Source organism: Myodes glareolus, chromosome 9 (assembly GCF_982192425.1).
Source record: "Myodes glareolus chromosome 9, mMyoGla1.1, whole genome shotgun sequence".
Taxonomy (NCBI): Eukaryota; Metazoa; Chordata; class Mammalia; order Rodentia; family Cricetidae; genus Myodes; species Myodes glareolus.
This window is the reverse complement of record NC_142034.1, coordinates 47,047,231-47,068,016: the sequence shown is the minus strand read 5'-3', so window position 1 is coordinate 47,068,016 and position 20,786 is coordinate 47,047,231. Positions and strand designations below refer to the sequence as shown.

At 48.7% G+C, this 20,786-nt stretch overlaps 1 protein-coding gene across 1 annotated transcript in view; it reads right to left on the bottom strand.

Annotated features, from left to right (window-relative positions):
• Positions 1–20,786, bottom strand: part of Nxn (nucleoredoxin) — a 144,037-nt gene that overhangs the window by 6,197 nt on the left and 117,054 nt on the right. Inside the window, exons 2-5 of the mRNA XM_085695345.2 lie at positions 12,876–12,993; positions 9,058–9,191; positions 8,328–8,428; positions 6,726–6,832 (exon numbers count right to left, since the gene is read on the bottom strand). Of these exons, the coding sequence (XP_085551471.1) occupies positions 6,726–6,832; positions 8,328–8,428; positions 9,058–9,191; positions 12,876–12,993 (460 nt within the window). The remainder of the gene's footprint in view (positions 1–6,725; positions 6,833–8,327; positions 8,429–9,057; positions 9,192–12,875; positions 12,994–20,786) is intronic.

Genomic DNA, 20,786 nt, shown 5'->3' with positions numbered 1-20,786 from the left:
AGAGCCAAGCCTGGGTCTTGCGAGTTCTTGGGGGTAATACTGTGAAGGAGCTGGAGCCCCCATCTTTCCCAGTTCCAGCAACAGCAACTGAGCGACAAAACACAGGAGCCAGCACTCCTGCGGTGTGCACAAGGTTTGGGGTCAAAGGCACAAAGACGCGCGCGCATGCGCGCGCGCACACACACACACACACACACACACACACACACACACACACACACGGGAACTGAGCATAGGGTCTTGGCACATAGGTGCAGCCTATCAGTCAGTGGTGGGCATACCCTAAAGAGACCCCCAAAGGTAGAGCAGGCCCCCCAGGTTGGCAGAGAGTCTAAAGCAGACAGAGGTGGCATAAAGACATCCACAGACCCTCCCACACAGTGCATGGATACACACAGAGCAAGACAAAAGATGTGAACAGGGTCCTTATACAGTCACCAGGGCCACCCCAAGAGTCCCAGTGAGCAGGGATGTGAAGGAAAGGGAAGAGCCTGGTTCAGGCCACAGCCCAAATTAGGAGGCAGAGGACAGCTGGGCCACAGCCCTGCTGCCTGAGGAGAATCCAATACATGCTAAGAGCAGTCCCCAGAAGGAACAGGACGTGCATGTCTGGACTGGAGCAGCGAACACACAGACCGCTAGCCTTTGTAGCACATACACTCTCCCTATAAATCCCCGAATGAACACCTGGGGGGAACCCTAACCCGCTTTATAGCTACATCTGGGCTTGCCACCTCCTTGCTCTTTGTACCCCGCTCCCCACTGCTGCTCTTCTGGCCAGAGCCACCCCACACACAGAGTCTGCCTCTGCCCTGACCTTCGGGGACACTTGTCTCTCCACTGGTATCTGGTCCCCTCCCTAGTAGAGCTCTCCAGGTAACCCCCCTTGGGGGCAGACCAGAGCCTGAATTTTATATGAAAGCCACAGCAATTTAATATTTATAAGCTCTGAAGTATTTGGTCAGTAATTTGCTCCACTGACATTTTACTCCTCCATGGGGTGTGCAGCGAGGTACCAGAAGTATGTCCCTGGTGTTCTGTAACCTGCTGTGGCCGTGGGCCCAGTGGGCACGCAGTGGTGGGACTGTCTTCAACAAGAATAAACGGTCCATTTGGTTCACAACTATTAGAAGCGGTAGCTGGATGGGCGTGACGGGGAACAGGTGAAGAGAGCCCAGCTTGTGGCTACCATTCCTCTGTTCTTTTAAGTCTTGAACAGGAGTCCTGGGAAGTTGTCCTAATGACTACCCAGAGGCCTGGACCTATGCTGGCTGTGTCTCCACACAGAGGATTTAAGTCAGTGGCCCAAAGGGAGCCTGGAGCTGGAGGCCACACGGGACAGTCTGGGACACATGAGTGATCCACACTGCCACGTCCCCATCCCTAAAAAGCCTTGGCACAGGTCTTTAATTTGAACTGGTATTTCGGAAATTGGGCAATTCAGAGCACTGGGTAAACCAGAGCCCGCCCACTGCTATGATTAAACACAGCAGTGGCCCTGTTTTTAGCCTGGACTCAGGATCTAGGAAGGGCAGGCAGGAGCAGAGCTGGGGAAGGGAAGGGCAGACAAGCCTGCCAGCAGGGAGTCTGCTTCCTCTGTCTCTCCGTGGAATTACTGTGGTGGGATTCATCTGCTGCTCTCTTGAGTTCTGTGGGGACCAGCACAGGAGAGCAAGGACTCAGGCTGGCTGCAGGGGAGCCCTCTGGCCAGGCTCCCTCCTCTCCATCCCCTTAGCTCTGAAAAACTAAGAAGTACCTCTCTTAGCTTCGGATCTTTGAGCTTCACCAAAATCCATGTCTAGGAACCCAAGGCCATGAGGTCCTGGGATAGAGCAGTGTGAGGAGTGTGACTACGGGGCATGGAACACACCTAATCAGACCCGGACAGTAACCGTGCTCCCTTGTTCACCTTTGTGTCTACCTTTCCCTTTTGGTGACCTTGGGCTTGACCTTAGACTCCTCTAAGGATGGACTCAGAGAGCTGGTTTAGAGAAGGGGAGCTTGCCTCTGAGGTGTCTGCTCTGCCCAGCACAACATAATTGCCACCTACTTAGTCATCCTCACAGGCAGTGGGGACCACTACAAGACCACCCAGCCATTCCCAGTGGGCTGTGGCTTTGTCTCCAGGACACACATGGCCTTTGCCAAGGGCTCCTCTCCCAGCACCTGGCTTGGGCCAGGGAGGTTCTGAGAACCACAGTTTCCCAAACTACTTTCCTCTCTCTACTTCACTCTCTGGAGTGGTGGCAGATGCTGGGGGTGTCAGCACTCCATTTTTCCCCTCTTGGGCATTCAGTTCCTAAATCAGGCTTTCCCAAGTCACTACTTCAGAGAAAACAGGGTGCAGCTTTGGGAAACTTCAAGGGAACATCAAATTGTTCATCAATGCGGTCATGCAAAATTCCTTCCCCATCCCCCACTCCCATCCCCACCCCAGCTAGGGGCTTCTAGGGGAACAAAGGAGGCAGCTTATCACTGCTGGGCCCAGACTTGTTTCCCAGCAAAGCCAGCTGGGAGGGTTGGGGGAAAGGTGCAGATTCCTGGAGTTCTAAGAAGATCCCGGGTTCCCTTAACTTCTTTCAACCTCGTTTCCAAAAGCTGCCAAATGGGGATGTCAGATTCTGTCTTACTTGATTATAGGGAGGAATAAAAAGATGGAAATGTAAAACATTTCAGCAGAGTCCTGGGGATACTGTACGTGTTCCATAAGTAATAGCAAATACTATAAGCCCACTCATGGTTTAAAAAACCTTCCCAGAGAAGGCAGAGGCACAGAGGGTAGGAGCCGGGTGGGAGAGAAGCAGAAACCTCCACCAGGGTGGAGAATGTTAGCTAAGGAATGGGAGGTATGAGTAAAAGTCCCAGCAACAGCAATGTCTGCCAAGCAAGAGGTCCCCTTGTGAGCTGGGAACACACACACACCACCATTCCCAAAGAGGACTCAGCCTAAGCCTTCAGCTCTAGGAAGTTGGTGCTGGAGTCCCCTCCACAATCTCTCTCAAAGCACAGAGAAAGAACAAGGCCTACACCTTCCTCCTAGGGAGACACACTGGAGTTTAAGACACCTCAAAACAATGCATAGAGTCCATCCTACAGTTTAATCTGGTTGTTTCTCTGTTGCTAAGGAAACATTTTGTGGGGATGGGAGGATAGAGGTGGGACAAAGAAGCTGAAGGGGTCCAGGTACTGGAGGAGGAAAGGAGCCAGGAGGGGAAGCACTTAGCTCTGTCTGCATCTGGATGGCAGCATCCAAAGGGGCTCCCAGACCCTAAAGACCAATGGGAGGCAGGAGGAGAAACTGGAGAAAAAGAAGAAATGCAAGCTAGGGCACACTGCAGGGCACGATGCTGAGAGACCGTGGAAATGACTGCCGGGGGTGCAGGCAGTTGGAAAGGGTTGTGATACACTAAGAGAAAAACTCAGACGGCACAGGGCTATATGTGCGAGTACACTGCAGCTATGTGTAAGTATGGGAACAGTGGCCGAAGGGACTCAGCAACGTGGGAACAGTTACAGAGTAAAACAGGAGGCCAGATGAGATGGGAGATAGGCTGAGTTTAAGTGACGTAAAAGGTGGGCTTTATGTTTAAAACAGAAATCAGAACTGAAGGGCAGTAGGGCTGGGGATGACAAACCAAATCAAACCCTGGCAAAACCCCCAGCCAGTTCCGCTCATCAGATGTCTCTCCTGCGCCCAGCCCCAAAGCTCTCCTTCGCTCAGCAGAGGGCAAAGGAGAGGGCCGGAGCATCTGGTTTAGGTGGCGAAACCCAGAAAAACTCAACTCAGGTTAGAGAGATGGGTTTGGCCCAACTAGGACTGGGCTAGAAGATAGCTGCTCAGTCTGCACCAAGAGACATGTATGGCTATGTTCTTAGAAACCCAGAAAACAGCCGGGCAGTGGTGGCGCATGCCTTTAATCCCAGCACTTGGGAGGCAGAGGCAGGCGGATCTCTGTGAGTTGGAGGCCAGCCTGGTCTACAAGAACCAGTTCCAGGAACCCTGACCTAGTTTCCAGAGAAACCCTGTCTTGAAAAACCTAAAAAAAAAAAAAAAAAAAAAAAAATTAAAAAAGAAAGAAAGAAGGAAGGAAGAAAAAGAAATCCAGAAAACAACCGTCAGTCAAGAGTGCCAAGCTCAGTCAAACTGCCCATCAACACAGGAGCAGATAAGTCAGTCAGCACAGTTAACCGATGGAGCCCTTCCCAGGCCTGAAAACAAACCAACTAGATATGAATATTAGTGGGGATACACTTTAAGACCATAATGTAAGTGAAAAAAATCAAGTTGGAAAATTACATTATGACGGCATTTAGAGTATGCGTCTAAAAGATGCACTAAGGAAGCAATACATTATTCATGGGTTCATATGCATGCAGGGAAATGCGGAAGTGGTTTATGAGGTTACGAAGTAGATACAGGGTGGTGATTCCCAGGGGAAGGGAGGCAGAGGAGTGCAAGGGCCTTGTCTTTGTCTATAATGCTTCCCTTACTCTTCCTTCTTTCTTTTCTCCTCTGTTTTTTTCCTTCTGAGAGAGTTGGGTATGCTGAGGAATAGACACAGGACCTGAATTCTATTCTAAATATCTGAACCAAGTCATAGTGCAGTATGGGTGTTTATTGCATTGTCCTCTGTTCTTGCCCCTATCTTTTTTCTTTTTCTGTGCTCACAATTAAATGCAACAAACAAAACAGAACACCAAGGCCGTTCGGTGGATTCCCAGGCTGCCCCGGCTGCCCTCTGCCAGCAGACAGGCAGATCTACACAGAGGCGCCAGCCTTTTGAATACGAAGATTTGTCTAAAAAAAAAAAAAAAAAAACCCGCCAGCTCAGCCACTTGCCCTCTACTGATTGAAAAGACACAGCTCTGAAAATGTCGTTTTTATGTTTATAGAATGCTTCAAGTCCATTTTCTGAAGGAAGTAAGGAAGAGGGCAAAGTAAGGGGCAGAGAGGGGAGGAGGGAAGTGAGAGAGGAAGGAAGAGTGAAAGATGGCCTGAGCAAGGGGAAAAAGAAACAGAACGCTCTATGTTGGCGACAGCAAGGCTCTACGTATTAGCCACCCAGTTCCTGCCTCCCACAGGCTGGGGATGAAGGATAGAGGGAAAGGACAAAAGCGCCTGGGTCCCTCGCCCAAGACAGAAGGGCCCCTAAGCCTCCTCGCAAAAGAACATGGTGTTCTGCGATACTCTCCAGCAGCCCCGGGTTACTTAGACAATGGCTAATGGGATTTGCCTTTTGCCAAGTGTGTCTAAATGGTTCCCTTAGAAAGGCATTTTTAAACAGCTTATAGGCCCCCGATTCCCCAGACTGTACAGAGCACTGGGAGCAGGGAGGCCTGTGGGGAACCCGGCTCTTTCAGAGAGACAAAGGAGATGGAGGGAAGCCAAATGCCAAATCCTCAGCGAGCCGGGGTGGCCCCATGATGACTTCACACAAACCCAGGGCTGAGTCCAAGGCATCTAAAGGGAGCCAGTGACCAGGCCACTGGCAGCTGCCAGACTTTGGTCCATCTAGCATAGGGCAAACTTGTCAAGACCTGCAACATAGCTACTCTGTAACAGAGCACCTCACTGCCTGTGACACCTCAGCTAACTGTCAGCATTTGGTAAGGCCACTCTGGAGGAAGACTCTCTGGTGTAGGGACACTCAGAGGGCATACTCCTTTTGCATTATATATTTTCACCCAAGCCACTCAAGACAATAGGGAGGACCTGGGTGACTGTCAGATCAAGTCTCTCTCTCTCTCTCTCTCTCTCTCTCTCTCTCTCTCTCTCTCTCTCTCTCTCTCCAACGTACAAAGACCAGGTGGAGGTAGCTCAGCCTGGGTATAGCTTAGGGAATGTTCCTAGCACTTCTCTGTAAAGCTACTTCATCAGCCTGGCATAGCATGACAGCACATACCTATAACCCTAGCACCTGGGAGGCAGAAGCAAGTGGAATATTATTACAAGTTTGAAGCCAGCCTGGTCTACATAGCAAGTTCCAGGCCAGCCAAGGTTACATAATGAGACCCTGCTTAAAAACAAAACATAAATAAATAAATAAATAGATAGATAAATAGATAAATAATAGAGTTGTGTGCCCTGTGCCTGTGATCTCACTGGAAGGCTGACATAGAAAGGTTACTCTGATTTTTAGGCCAGCCTGGGTTATGTGGTGAATTCCAGTCCAGCCTGAGCTGTAGAGTGATACCTTGTCTCAAAACAAACTGAAACAAAACAACCAAAGGCAGGAGAGCTGGCTCAGCGTTAAGAGCACTGGCATAATTCCAGTGGACCCAGACTTGAGTTCCAGAATCCACATGGCGATTGACAGCCATCCATAACTCTGGTTTCACAGAATCTGACTCCCTAGTCCCCAAGTAATCCAGAGATCCACCTGCCTCTGCCTCCTGAGTACAGGAATTAAAGGTGTGCACCACCCCTGCCTGGTCCAAGTAATTTTTAGAACATGTGAGGAACATGAACACTCACAAAGTAAAACCTAGAGTTTTGTTTGGTTGCTTTGGTCCTACTGAAACTGAGTCTCCCTATTTAGCTTAGACTACCATGGCACTGGCGCCCCTCCTGCCTCTGTCTTCCAGATGCTCGGGTTACAGGCATGCACCACCATGCTTTGTTTCAAAGATGTTCTTTCTCTGCTAAAAAAGGAGGCCAGGATGTGGAAGCCCAGATGGGTAGGTTTCCGTCCAGGCTGCACAGAGTTCAGGCCTGGGATGCTTACCTTGGATTCCATACAGTCGGTTGAGACGCGACCGTCGGGCCTCATCAGTGTAGGGGACAGCGAGCCATGGCATCTCATTGAAGTACTGTTTGAAAGACTCCTCCGACCTACAGAAAGATGTGGAGAAAATGTCTTTCTCTTGTGTGTATTTCTACTCGATCCTTCCCGCCATTACTGTGGCACTACAGGGTGGAGGTTCCTAACATCAAGCTCCTAACCTAGCGCCTCAGGCACCAGGATACAGGTGTTTGCTATTCTGCCCCTTCTGCTGTTCACCAAGAAGCAAATGAGTCCATCCACAAAGTGGCTCCCAAACCATGCCAGGCCATGCCCACATTCTACCAACTACGCCTATGCGCCACTTTTCATCGTCAACACAGACACATTTGGTTTTTAAAAGGTTCAGACTGAATACACACCACGATTGTGCTCCCGTGTATTCCTAGTTTGTATGCAGAGCTGTGGTGCGCACAGAACTACACACTCGAAACCTATGACTGTGCATACGAGAAATTTTAGGGAAGGTAAAGACACTGAAGTTACAGAAGCACATTAGGGCTGGTTATGGCGATATGCGATGACCAGGGCAAAAAGGAGCCTTCTACGTGATGGAAATGTCTGTATCTTGACTCTCTGACAATAGTGACATTGGGTAAACATGTGGGGCAAAGCCCAGGGAACTGCAAACCTAAAATGGATGCAATTTATTTGTATAAAAATCGTGTTTCAATGAAGATGATACAGTTCAAAGCTTTAAATGACTTCAGGCTTGTCTCCAGTCCCTTGCACTGAGACCAGGAACTGTGGGGTGGGACCATGAGCCAAGAAATAGCACAGGAAGTACAATGTAAATGCTACAATGTGGCATCTTGAGAGTCTCTGTGGCCAGGACTTCAGCAGGCAGAAACTCCTAACATCTGTCTGGATCCTGACGGGAGCGCTAAGCTGAAGTCTATGTATCAATGAATGGACTGGTGAGCGCAGAAACCACTGAGGCTAAGGCAAGGCTCTGGGATAAAAAATTACACCGTCCTCAGTTGGGTGATTGATTGATTGATTCCTTCCTTCCTTCCTCCCTCCCTCTCTTTCATTTTTTTTTTCCTAGACAGGGTTTCATTGTGTAGCCCTGGCTGTCCTGAAACTCACTTTGTAGACCAGGCTGGCCTCGAACTCTGCATCCCAGAGTGCTGGGACTAAAGGCGTGCACCACTACTGCTTGACTTAACGTGATTTCTTCTCCACACGCATTAAAGTAGCCTTAGACAGAGTGTGTGGCCAGGTTGAAGAAAATGAATACATATCCACACAAAACAATCACATCGTGCTAGTCTCTAGCTTGCTTCCATCCTCCACCCTATATTTCCCCTTTACGATCTAGAAAGCTGAACCAAAACTGCAATCTTGATTTCAGCTGACCACAACCTGGACTGAGACGTGCCTCAGTGTTTGCTGCAAGGTTTACCTGAGTTACTATTCCAGATTTGTCTTTCCCGGACCCTACTCTATGGCCCACACTGAGAAAAAAATATGACATAAAAGAAATGGGGAGAAGCCATTATCAGAAATGCGGCATAGCGTGGACACTTCAGGGGTACACAGTACCTGTCTGCGCTGACGAAGATGATCTCGAACTTCTGGCCTGCTTCCTTAATCTTCCGGTAGGATTCCACCAGCACTCGGGTGAGGCTCCGGCAGGGTGGACACTGAAAGACAAGCGCCCCTGCCATGTTACAAGTCTTCTCTACTTCCAGCACTGCCACCGGGGGCCAGCTGAGAAGGGTAGGGCTGGGACAGCAAAATCCAGTTTATGCAAGAGCTAAGTAAGCTTGCATCTCCTTTTGGCAATCAGTAGGCACACACACAGGCCAGCCTAGGCAGTGTGCACCAGTTAGCTGTGAGATACCTCCCCTTAGGGAGCCTGAGAAATCTCACCAGGATGGTTGCTGAGAGGTCGTTTTCTTTCTCTTTTCTTTCTTTTTTTTTTTTAAGATTTATTTATTTATTACATATTCAGTGTTTTGTCTGCATGTATGCCTGCATGCCATAAGAAGGCACCAGATCTCAATACAAATGGTTGTGAGCCACCGGGTGGTTGCTAGGAATTGAACTCAAGACCTTTGGAAGAACAGCCAGTGCTCTTAACCACTGAGCCACCTCTCCAGCCCAAGAGGTCATTTTCTTGCTGCCACCATCCATAGCTGTCATCTATGAGCAAGGACAGGCAAAGACAGGAAAGTCTGTCAGAGTTCCCCAGCTCGCAAAGACAAGCACTGTAGGCCCAGTGGTGACTCGCTCGCTTCCTTCAGTCTAAACAGAGAGACCAAACACTCACCCAGTGCGCAGAGAAATAGACACCCACGTGAGACCCCTCCAGGCTGCTGCTCTCCAGTGACTGCCCATTATTTCTAAGCAGGGGCCCTGCAACGACTTCCCGGAAGGGCTTAGGTCCCCAAGGGAATTCCAGACCTGAAACAGGTAACAGATTGCGAGAATGTCAAGGCTCTTTGCGGTGGCCTGGGAGCTAGGAGTCCTCAGAGCTATAGGCACAGCTTTGCCACCATAAAGTATTTATTAGCCTAGCCACAGGATCTGTAGCCAACCAGAAACAAAGGAACTCAGGCTAGCAAGATGGTTCCGTGGCTAAGGGTGTCTGGAACCAGGCCTCACAGCCTGGGTTCAATCCCTGGTACATGTGAAGGCAAGAGAGGACAGGCTCTCAAGTAATAACCTTTGATTGCTACATGTATGCAGGGGCATGTGTGCGCCAACAAACACAATACAAACATTTAACAAACAAGCTGTTAGGAAATGTAATTAAAAAACTAGAAACTCGTCCATGGCACAGCCTCATTACCGTCCAAGCAGTGGTTCCTGCGCCCGGAGGGTGAGAAGGCCCCTCTCCAGATGGCTAGCTGCAGATGCAGAAGCAAGGTAACAGAAGGACAAGCAGAACAGAAAGGAGACCAGACCAGAGTCGACCTCCTAGGTAATTGACAGCTAGCTGAGTCTCTGGTACCTACATCAGATACTACCCCACCCAGATAGCAATTCAATCCCATCCTGCCACCTCCATGGTTCCCAGCCCAGAATGTAGACAGGAACCCACTGTAGGCCACACCCCCAGAGACTCTAAAACAACAGCCTGGGCTGAAAACTGAAATGTAATAAAAATGGAGACCTGACACGTAGGCTCCCAGCAGGAGGAGGAGCTAGCACGTTCCCAGCTCACAGGGTGGTCCAAGGCCCACTGCCTCAAAATTGCCTGAGGGGCCAGGGATGAGAGCCCAGTTAAAAATGCAGGTGTCCACGCCCACCCGGAAACCAGAGGACACAAAACTTCAAGGAGCCTGTGGTTAGGCTGCCAAGACTGCTAATCTTGGGAGTTGGTGGGGTATGAGTTCACTGTGTTCTGACTTTTACAAAGGGCAATCCTTCTCCATAGGAAATCTCCCTCTACCCACCCCCTTCCTATCTCAAGCCGCAGGACACAACTCTGACTAGCCTGGACCTCACTATGTAGATCAAGTTGGCCTCATTTTACAGAGTGCCACCATGTGCCTCTGCCTCCAAAGTGCTGGAATTTAAAAAGTGCCCCACCACACGGGCCTTGCTATCCATTTTTTTGGGAGTAGCTCAGGCTGACTTTGACTTTAAACTCAGAATCTTCATAGCCTCCAAAATGTTGGGGTTTCAGGTATACACCACTATATCCAGATCTCTCTCTCTCTCTCTCTCTCTCTCTCTCTCTCTCTGTGTGTGTGTGTGTGTGGGAAGGGGGATGGGGGTTTATTGTAAAACTTTGTGACCAAGGATGAATCCTCTAGCTGGGCCAGTGAGCAAGGTGGTGGTCTTGCAGCTCATATTTGGGTAGCACAAGAAGAGAAGTGCCGACCTTGGCCAGACCCCGAGTATGTGGTCCAGGCAAACTTTCCAGTGCATGGCCAGCAGCCAGCAGGTCAGCATGAGCAGGGCCATTGGGAACTAGGACTTAAATCACACCAGGCAAGGCAGTGTGCTCACCACTGAGGCCAAGAGAACAATACAGAGATGGAGTTGTTGGTGATGTGGTGAAGTATTCTGAATCCAAATCTGAGATCCAAACTTCCCCCTCCCCCAGCAAGATAGGGTTTCTCTGTGTAGCCTGGGCTGTCCTGGAGGGCACTGTGTAGACCAGGCTAGTCTTGAAATCACATGAGATCTGCCTGCCTCTGCCTTTTGAGTGTTGTAGAATATTATTTTAAGATGTGTTATATTTGTTTATGCTGTGGAACATTTGTTTTAATGGTGCAAAGATATGCTGCATTCGTCTATGTTGCATTTGTTTAACTCTGTGAAGTTGTGATTCTTTGCCTGTCTAAAACACCTGATTGGTCTAATAAAGTGCTGAATGGCCAATAGTGAGGTAGGAGAAAGGATAGGTGGGGTTGGCAGGCAGAGAGAATAAACAGAAGGAGAAAAAGGGGAGCAAAGGAAGAAGGAGGAAGAGAGAACAAAGAGCGAGAAAAAAAAGAGGCCAGCCACTCAGCCAGCCACGGAGTAAGAGTGAACGTAAGAAGAGGAAAAAGCCCAGAGGCAAAAGGTGGCCGGTATAATTTATGATAAGAAATTCTGGCTAGAAATAAGCCATGCTAAGTCTGGGCATTCCTAAGAAAGAATCCGTGTGTGATTTATTTGGGAGCTGAGTGACGGGCCCTCAGAGTAAAAAGTAAAAAGTAAAACCAACAAAAAACAAACAAACAAAACAAAACCTCGAGTGCTGGGATTAAAGGAATGTGATACCTCTGTCTGGCTCCAAACTTTTTTGACAGTCATGAAATTTCAGATTTCAGGCCTCATTGATCAAGAGACTGAGACAGGAAAAGGGCACAGATTTGGAGCAGCCTGGGCTATGCAGCAAGTTTCAAGGTAGCTTGGGCAAACAATGAATTCTTGACTAAATGAATGAATGCTGGGTGGAGGGGCACACCTTTAATCCCAGCACTTGATAGGCAGAGGCAGGCAGATCTCTGTGAGTTTGAGGCCAGCCTGGTCTACAAAGAGAGAGTTCCAGGTCAGCCTGGGTTGTTACACAGAGAAACCCTGTCTCAAAAAAACAAAACAAAACAAAAAAAAGCCCCAATAAATAAAAACAAAAAGTTTCAGATTTGGAGGTTAAGGACAGTCATTAGAGACATATATGCAAATATCCCCACATCTAAGAAATCCCAAAATTCAAGTCTTTCTATTCCCATCCCAACTGAGGACTGAGCCTAGGAGTACCTGCCTCGGGTACTACCCAGGATGGATTCAATTCCACCGCACCATCCCAGGATTCTCAATTGGGGGGCAGTGAGATTGCTGAGCAGGTAAAGGCGCCTGCTGTACACTCAAGGACTTTGGATAAAGAACACTCTATATTTTATTTTTTATTTCCATGTATCTATATATCGTGTGAGTAGAAGGACAGTGGACAGCTAACAGGGGTTGGTTCTCTTCTTCCACTATGGCGGTTTTCTCTCCTTTCACCATAGGAATGGAATTCAGGGCGTCAGGCTTGGCAACAAGCACCTTTACCCACTAAGCTGAGAGCCCTTTTCTGTGTGTGGATGTGTGTGTGTGTGTACACACCTATATATATTGTGTATTATATGTTTTGTTTTGTTTTTGTTGAGACAGGGTGACACTGTGTATCCCTGGCTTATCTGGAGCTTGCTGTGTAGACCAGGCTGGTCTTGAACTCACAGAAACCCACCTGCCTCTGCCTCCTGAGTGCTGGGATTAAAGTACACACTGGCACGTCCAGCTACTCTTATATTTTAAAAGAGGACTCCTCCTACACATGTGCACATAGCAGACTCTTCTTGTTAACGTGGCTGCTGCCACGGAAACAGCACTAGGGGTCAGTCTTGTCTCCCTTGAGCTCTTGTCTCCCCAGCCCTCCAGCTGAGCATTCCTTCCCAGAGCCCATCTGCTTTGGCCCAGGAATTAATGTCACCCTGGAGGGACATTCTGAGCCTTTAAAAATCTTAACCATGACCTGGAGAATAGAGTAATTTCGTCCCGACAATATTCTCTAGTCATGTAAACCTACTTACAGCACTTCATTAGTACTGATGTCCAGGAGGGGATAGAGCAGGGCTGGGGAGGGGGAGACAGGCACCACCAACCTACCTTCTGGGTCATCTCGGATCACCAGGAGCCCATTTCTGCACACAACCTTCCCTGTGGTAGCATCTAGGAATATTAGCGATGGAATGTTGGAGATTCGGTATTTGTTCCAAAGTTTAAGCTATAAAAAGAAAAGCAGGATAAGGTGGTTAAACCCAACCCAAATTAATTGCAGAGTTCTTTCAAGTCCCTCGGCCCCAGGAAGAGATGAGTGGAAAAGCATTAGGAGGGAAAAACGATACGGGAATAACTGGCTCGGATCAGAGCTGCCGGGTAACAGGGCTGGGTTAAATTATAACCCCACGGGCCCCTATGGTCTTGTAGGGTGTGGGGACCTAGAAGGTTTGTGCCGTGACAAAGGTGGTTGATAGAGGGACATTTAGTCTCTTATTGGTCCTCAGGGAACATCTGACAGTCATAATAAAGAACTGCCATCTACGGAGAGCAGTGGTACTTCTTCCAGGTGACTTGGGCAGCAGGCAGCAAGCAGCAGGCAATCACCAGCCAAGGAGAAGGGAATAGGTTTCCCAGCAAGGACAAATCGCTCAAACATGGCACTCTCTACACTTGTCCAGGCCTGTGATTGGAATAGCATTCTTGCTATCTATGTGTACCATTTGTCTTGCAGAACGCAGGCAAAAAGTCGGCCCCAGCCCTCAGCTCTCAGTGCCACTCCAAACAGCCTCCAGGTTGCTGGCAGAGTGTTGATGTTGGCAGGGAGAACTGTGAGGTCTAAGAAGGACACTGAGAACCTGGGAACATCAAAGCCCTGAAAGAAGCCAGATTTTTGCAGGCTCTATTACTTGTTCATGGCCATGGGGTGAACAACCCTTCAGTGGGCCGCTGCATGCTCTGAAATGTAACTACCAAGCCCTAGCACCAAAACCATGAAGGGAAGTATTAGGTTAGCTACAGAGCTCCAAACAGAAGGAAGCAAAAGACAGGTGCACGAGAGTTGTAGGACTCCCTTCTGGGGGACCTGGGAGTCCAGGCAGGGAGGTTTAGCCACTGGCCAAACAGGACAGTGATGTGTAGAAGGGTAACAGGGCCCAGAGGTGAAGGTGGCTGCACACAGCAAGGAAAGGGGCATGTGGTCGGGGCTCAGATAGTATTTAATGCAATTGCAGGCAGAGGATCTGCCAAGAAACGCGAGGCTTCTCAGCCTATAGAGACACATGGCTTGGCGGAAGGGTTATTGGATCCTGCTTCAAACTGGGTGGCCGTGCTTGATTGCTTACCAGCCCCACATTTCCGGTGGGGGCTCAAAAACAATCTCTTAACAAGGGTGGCTGTGAGCAGCTGTGCGCAGCTTCCCGACCACCACTGCATCACTGCACAGAAGCCTGACCTGGGCTCAGATGGAGCATCCTTTCATTGTTACTGTTTTGAGACCAGGTCTCAGCACGTAGCTGAGGTTGACAGCATTAGTGATGAAACTCAGGTTAGCCTTGAACTCTGATCTTCCCGCACCAGTCCTAGCCTAGCCTTTGATGAGATTCCCCACCCCACCCCGATTTTCTGAGTCAGGGTTTCTCTGTGTACCACTGGCTGTCCTGGCACTCACTCTATAGACCAGGCTGACCTGGAATTCTGAGGACCACCTGCCTCTGCCTCTAAGTGGCACCCAGGATATTCATGAAACACTTCAGAGATTTGACAACAAACAAGACATTCCACTGGGATTATTCACTTAAACTTCCTGTGCCAGAGTCCAACCAGGTTCCTTAAAGATGTCCAAGGCAGGGGACGGTTGTGCGCTGGAGAGATGGCTCGGCAGTTTACAGTACTTGCTTCACGATTATGAGGACTGGATTTCAGACCCTAGCACCCATGTGAAAAGCCTGCTATCCTTAGGTAAAGATCCGTAACCACAGTTCCAATGGAAGCAGACAGAAGAATGGCGGGGTTTGCTAGTTTTCAGCCTAGATGAGGCTCGAGCCCCAGGTATACAGAGAGGCCCTCCCTCAAAGAGATAAGTGAGCAACCGGGGAGGGCACACGATAGCTTCTTCCTTGTGGGCACACATACCCACACATTCTCCACCCATACATACACAGGGAGGGAGGGAGGGAAGGAAGGAGGGAGAGAAGGAAGGAGGGAGGGAGAAAAGGAGGGGAAAAATTTAAACAGAAAGATTGAGATCACTGAATTAAATTTTTTTATTGCTTAAAATGTAATTTTTGAGGGGGGGAAAGTAGTTACTTCAAAAAATTGGAAAACATCAAATAACAAAAGTGAAGAGTTAACCCAGGATCTTGGGAAAGCTGAGACCATGCTCTGCTCCTGGCAGCAGCAAGGGAGAGAGCCTGTTTCCTAGCTCCTGTGCCAGTGCTATCACTGATGCCAGCTTTTCCAATCTGATAGAGAAAATGCACCTCACTTTCCTGGCTACCTGGGGAATATTCCTTTACACCTTGTGAATATGTGTCATTGTGACTGGGTTAATAAAGAAGCTGACTGACCAGCAGCTGGACAGGCAGAGGTTGGGCGGGACTTGCAGATCATAAGAGCGTGAAGAAGGGGAGGAGTCTCAGAATCGTGATCAGGCAGGGAGAGAACCAAGATGAATGTGCTGTGCTGAAAGAAGGTACTGCCGTGTGGCAGAGGGTAGTAAGAAACATGGGTTAATTTAACCTTTAAGAGTTAGCAGCAAGACTAAGCTACCGGCCAAGCATTTATAATTAGTAAATAGTCTCTATGTGGTTATTTGGGAACTGGCTGGCAGGACAGAAAAGCCTGCTTACAGCTCTCTTATACTCACTGATGTTAGCACGCACGTGGCTACTAACACACTGTCAGCTCACGTACAGCTAACGACACATTGGGCTTTCTTTTTCTATGTTTTAGAACTGGCAAGGCTGAGATTCACTATGCAGCTATAAACTGAGTGCTTACTATGTGCTAGGCCTCTTCTAAACACAGGAGGCATGAGAAAGAACAAGGCCGATGAAGTTACTGCCCTGGGTAGACCTTCTGCTCTCATGAGTGAAAAAGATGATAAATAAGACTAGAAACGGAACAGTAATTGTAGGGACTAGAAAGAAACCCTTGCAGAGAAAAGGCAAGTTTAGAAGAATGGGCCACATTTTAGTGAGAGGCACTCTCTCCATACATATACAATATACAGACACACAGACACACAGACACACAGACACACACACACACACGTGAATGATGAATGACATGGGGACACAGACTTCTAACAAAAGAAGTTACACGCATAGAGAAGGCGCCTGTAGACAAAGGAACCTGTCAAAAGGCAGGAGGCTGCTGCAAAGCCCAGAGGAGATGCAGTCAGAGCTACAGACTTAGTCCCTTACCTAGGTATCTTAAGAAAACAGGGCCAGGGTATAGCTCAGTGGTAATAGACAGACAGGCTGACTGACCAACCACCTGGAGTCTAGTTATATATTTATTTTATTTTGTGTATGTGTTTGTATGTGTGTCACACGTATGCAGGTACCCTTGGAAGCCACAAGAGGGGGTCAGGTCTCCTGGAACTGGAGCTACAGGTGGCTGTAAGATGCCTGACATGGGTGCTAAGAACTAAGTGCTCTTAACTACTGAACCATTTCCCCAGTCCTACCTTTGTGAGTTGTTTTTATTTTTGGGGGGGAGAGGAGTATAAAAAAAAAAAAACTAACAATGATAGCAAGAAGAAAGAGTGATATCAGTGTCCAGGCAACCTAGGCTCTAAATGCTTAGAGATGGTGCACTGCCAGACGAGGACCCAGTGCACACTGTTCTACCCCCTTTCAGCACAGATAGTTTTTCTCGAAGGATCCACCATGGGGAACTAAGGACTCCGATAACTCTAGTCTTCCCTCCTACCTAGAGGGAGTGTTCCTTCTTCAGGTCTCAGGAGGGCAGGAGGGTAGCAGGTCATGACTCCTATTCCCATTGATTGTTGGGTCTTTCTTCCAAGTGCAGGCTTGGCTTAGGGGGACATCTGCTGCTTCCATGCTTAGAAGGGACTGAAGAGTCGATCCTTTCACAGCCTAACCCATCATGCTGTAGTTTAGGACAGTGTTTATTTAGGAACTTACTCATTGGTGAGTTCTGTCTGTGGCTCGGCACAGGCTTTCTCAGGTCACAGACCAAGGTTCCTCAGCTTAGAAACAGTGCAGAAGGCCCAGAAACAATCAGTCTGACCTTTTCATTTTTAATATTTAAATTTTATTAATTAATGAATTAATTTGTGTACGAGGGTTTTTTTTTTTTTTTGGACGCCGTTTATGTCTGTGTACAACATGTGTGCCTGATTCCCCTTGGAGAACAGAGAGGGTGCCAGATCTCTAAGAACTGGAGTTCCAGAATGTGGTGTACTTCCACGTGGGTGCTGGGAATCGAACCCAGGTCCTCTAGAAGGGCAGGCAGTGCTCTTAACCACTGAACCATCTCTCCAGCCATTCTTTTCTTTTTTTTTTTAAATTTCCACACACATGCACACATCTGTGATTGTGCACTACTTGTGTGCCATGCCTATGGAGGCCTGACGAGGGCATCGGACGCTCTGAAGCTGGAGGACAGGTGGTTGGGGGTCTCCAGATGTGGGTGCTGGAGCCACACTCAACATCCTCTAGAAGACCCTCTTAACCAATGTGCCATCTCTCCAGCACCTCACCCCCATACCTGAATCAGATCTTAATACCTGACCAGAAAGCTGGCCCTTAGGTTGAAGTGATCATCTTTGCCTATGCTGAGGGCTCTATCACACTGAAGGATATGAGAAAAACTTGAGCTTCAAGACTCATTCACTTGTTAGGGAGTGGTGGTGCACACCTTTAATCCCAGCACTCAGTAGGCAGAGACAGATGGATCTCTGTGAGTTTGAGGCCGACCTGGTCTACAGAGCGAGTTCCAGGACAGGCTCTAAACCTACAGAGAAACCCTGTCAAAAAAAAAAAAAAAAAAAAAGAATTACCATTTACTGTTACTGTGCCTTTAAGTCCATTAAAGGTTTCCCAGAAGCCTCTTAAAAACAGGCTTCTTGGAAGGGGAGGTTACGCATACATTTCCATTGTAGAAAAATATATATTTGGGAGGCAAAGGTAGGCGGATCTGAGTTCAAGGCCAGCCTGGAACTACAGAGTAAGATCCAGGACAGCAAGGACTGTTACATAGAGAAACCCTGTCTCAAAACCAAACTAACCAAACAAAAAGAAAGGGAGGAATGAGGGAGTAGGGGAGGGCAGGAAGGAAGAAAGAGAGAGAGAGAGAGAAAAAGAAGTGCACACACTGGACGTCTGTGGGTGACATCACGGAGCTCAAGAATCCTGAAGTCCACTGGTGGGACCTGCAGAGCTACAGCATGTCTGTGGGGCCCCAATAAAGACTCTTTGTGTTAGCAGAGTTCATACTGGACCGATCTTGACTCTGACACAGCAGGGACCACCTTTACGCCCACCATTCAAATGTCGGACAGAAGCAGCACCTGCCTAAAACCTAAGCTGCCAGCATGGTGAGGTGGGTGGTAAATGCCAAGGTTCTGCTGTCAGTGCCTAATGAGGGACTAGAGCGCCCAGACCACCCTTTGTCTCAGCGCAGTGGTGCTATCTAGATAACATGCCGCTAGCTCCTTGTCTCAGCGCAGTGGTGCTATCTAGATAACGTTGCTGCGGTGAGCTAAGTGCACTTTTAAAAAAGCACCCTGGCAGCCATGAATAGTGACACACACCTTTGATCCTAGCACTCTGGAGGTAGAAGCAGGTGGATCTCTGAGAGTCTGAGACCAGCCCCGGTCTACACAGAGTTCCAGGACAGCCAAGGCTACAAAGAGAGACCCTATCTCCAAACCCATCTTCCCAAAGAAAGCACCTCCAAAAGTGAGCTCATATTCTTCTCCGTATTACAACTGAGTTGGCGGGGTGTATGTGTGCTGAGGACTGAACTGAGGGTTTCATTTACTCCAGGCCAAGGGCCCTGCTACGGAGCCCCAGAACCCCCAGAACCCCGAGATTGAATCCTCAGTAGTTCATCATCTAAAGTTTCATCTGAGGAGGAAACATGTCAGCATGGAAAGAAAACAGCCAACTGCTGGCCCCGAACCTCACTCCTCTTCAGCGGGCAGGTCACACCTTCCTAAGAGCACACCATATACCCTCACCGCAGGCTGTGTGGGCCCAAGGAAGATGCCGTATGTGGAAACACTTTCATTGTAAGAGCCGGATCCACATGTGATGCTTCATTAACACTGGGATCCGATTTATGCTCGCTTCCCCTTGTCTCGTCAGTGTCCTCTTCGTAGAGCGCCGCCTCATCAGCTTTGCTTTACAGTTCATCAATCGAGTGCGCAGTTAGTGGGCTGTAAATCAGATGACTTATGGGATGGAGGTCTCTTCCCAAAGTGGCTATTCTGCCAGGGGCACCTTAGGCAACAGGAGGCACTTGGAGGCCCTGTTTTACGTCAGCTATTTGTAGTTTGCCTCTTAACTCCTCAGCCTTACTTTCAGATTTTCTAAGTGTGTGTGTGTGTGTGTGTGTGTGTGTGATTTTCTTTTAAAAACAGAGTGATGGGGGCTGGAGAGATGGCTCAGAGGTTAAGAGCACTGACTGCTCTTCCAGTGGTCCTGAGTTCAAATCCCAGCAACTACACGGTGGCTCACAACTATCTATAATGAGATCTGGTGCCCTCTTCTGGCCTGCAGACAGAATACTGTATACATAATAAACAAACAAACAAACAGAGTGATATTATGTTGCTCAGGCTAACCTTGAACTCTTGGTCTCAAGCCATCTTCCTGCCTCATCCTCCCACGTAGCTACAGGCGTGTATCCTCATGCCCTGCTGGAATCCTTTTGGCTTTTGTCTCTGTGGTTTTGCTACGTGAACCCTGCCACCACATCTGACTCTGGAAGGAATTCCTACTTGGTTTCCTGCCTCTGGCTCGAATGACTAAAGGCATGGAAAGCGCAATCTGATGCAGGCAGGCGTAGGAGGGAGGGCGCTGAGTCAGGTTCTCCCAGTCCAGCTGCCTCAGAACCTGAAGGCTGGATGGAGGGTAAGAGCTCACATTCCACTGGATTCGGGAGATTTTTGGAGCCAGTCAATGGCAAAGAAAGCATTTTAATGCTTTTAAGTTGGTGCTGGTGGTCAAATTTGGGGCCTTAGCTATGTCAGACAACAGTACTCCTGAGTTACATCCCCAAGGCAACTTGTGAATTTAGAAAGGGTCACATCCATGGTCACTGCTGCAGTTGGAAAGTGCAAGGGACTTTTCACAGACACGCCTGCCCTCTCTCTGGTGACTATCCTGGCAAAGAGTCCACCCTAGATTCATTCCAGTGGCGTCTGCCACTCATAGGATCTTTTCCTTCCAGTTTCCTAAAGACCAGGTGACTGCAATAGAATAGGTCACAGCAAACCCCTAACCCTTAGAGATCTAAATGCTGAGACATTAATGACTAGGACTGGGGAGATGGTTCACTGAGTGACAGCGCCTGATGCATAAGCATGATGACCTGCGACAGGATCCCCTGGCACCCTTGGGACTACAGGCAGGTGTAGTTGCAGCCCGGGGATGGGGGGATCCACAGAGGATCGCTGGTCATGTTGGCCAGCCAGTCTAGACAAAAAACCTGCACGATCCATTCCAGTGAGAGTCCCTGATTAATAGAGCAAGGTGGGACGTGATAGAGCAGGACACCTGACATCCTTCTCTGGCCTACTCACACACACACACACACACACACACACACACACACACACACGCATGCACATGTGTACAGGCACATGCAACCCTTCCTTCTCACACATATAAACATCGCCCGAAGACTTGATCCTTACCCCCCCACACACACACAAATAAACAAATATCAATGATTGTTTGTCAAACTCAGAAGCAAGGAAATAAAAAGCAATGCAGGAAAGGAACAAAGAGGCAACATTAGCTCAACTTGGCAGAAATCACAAGG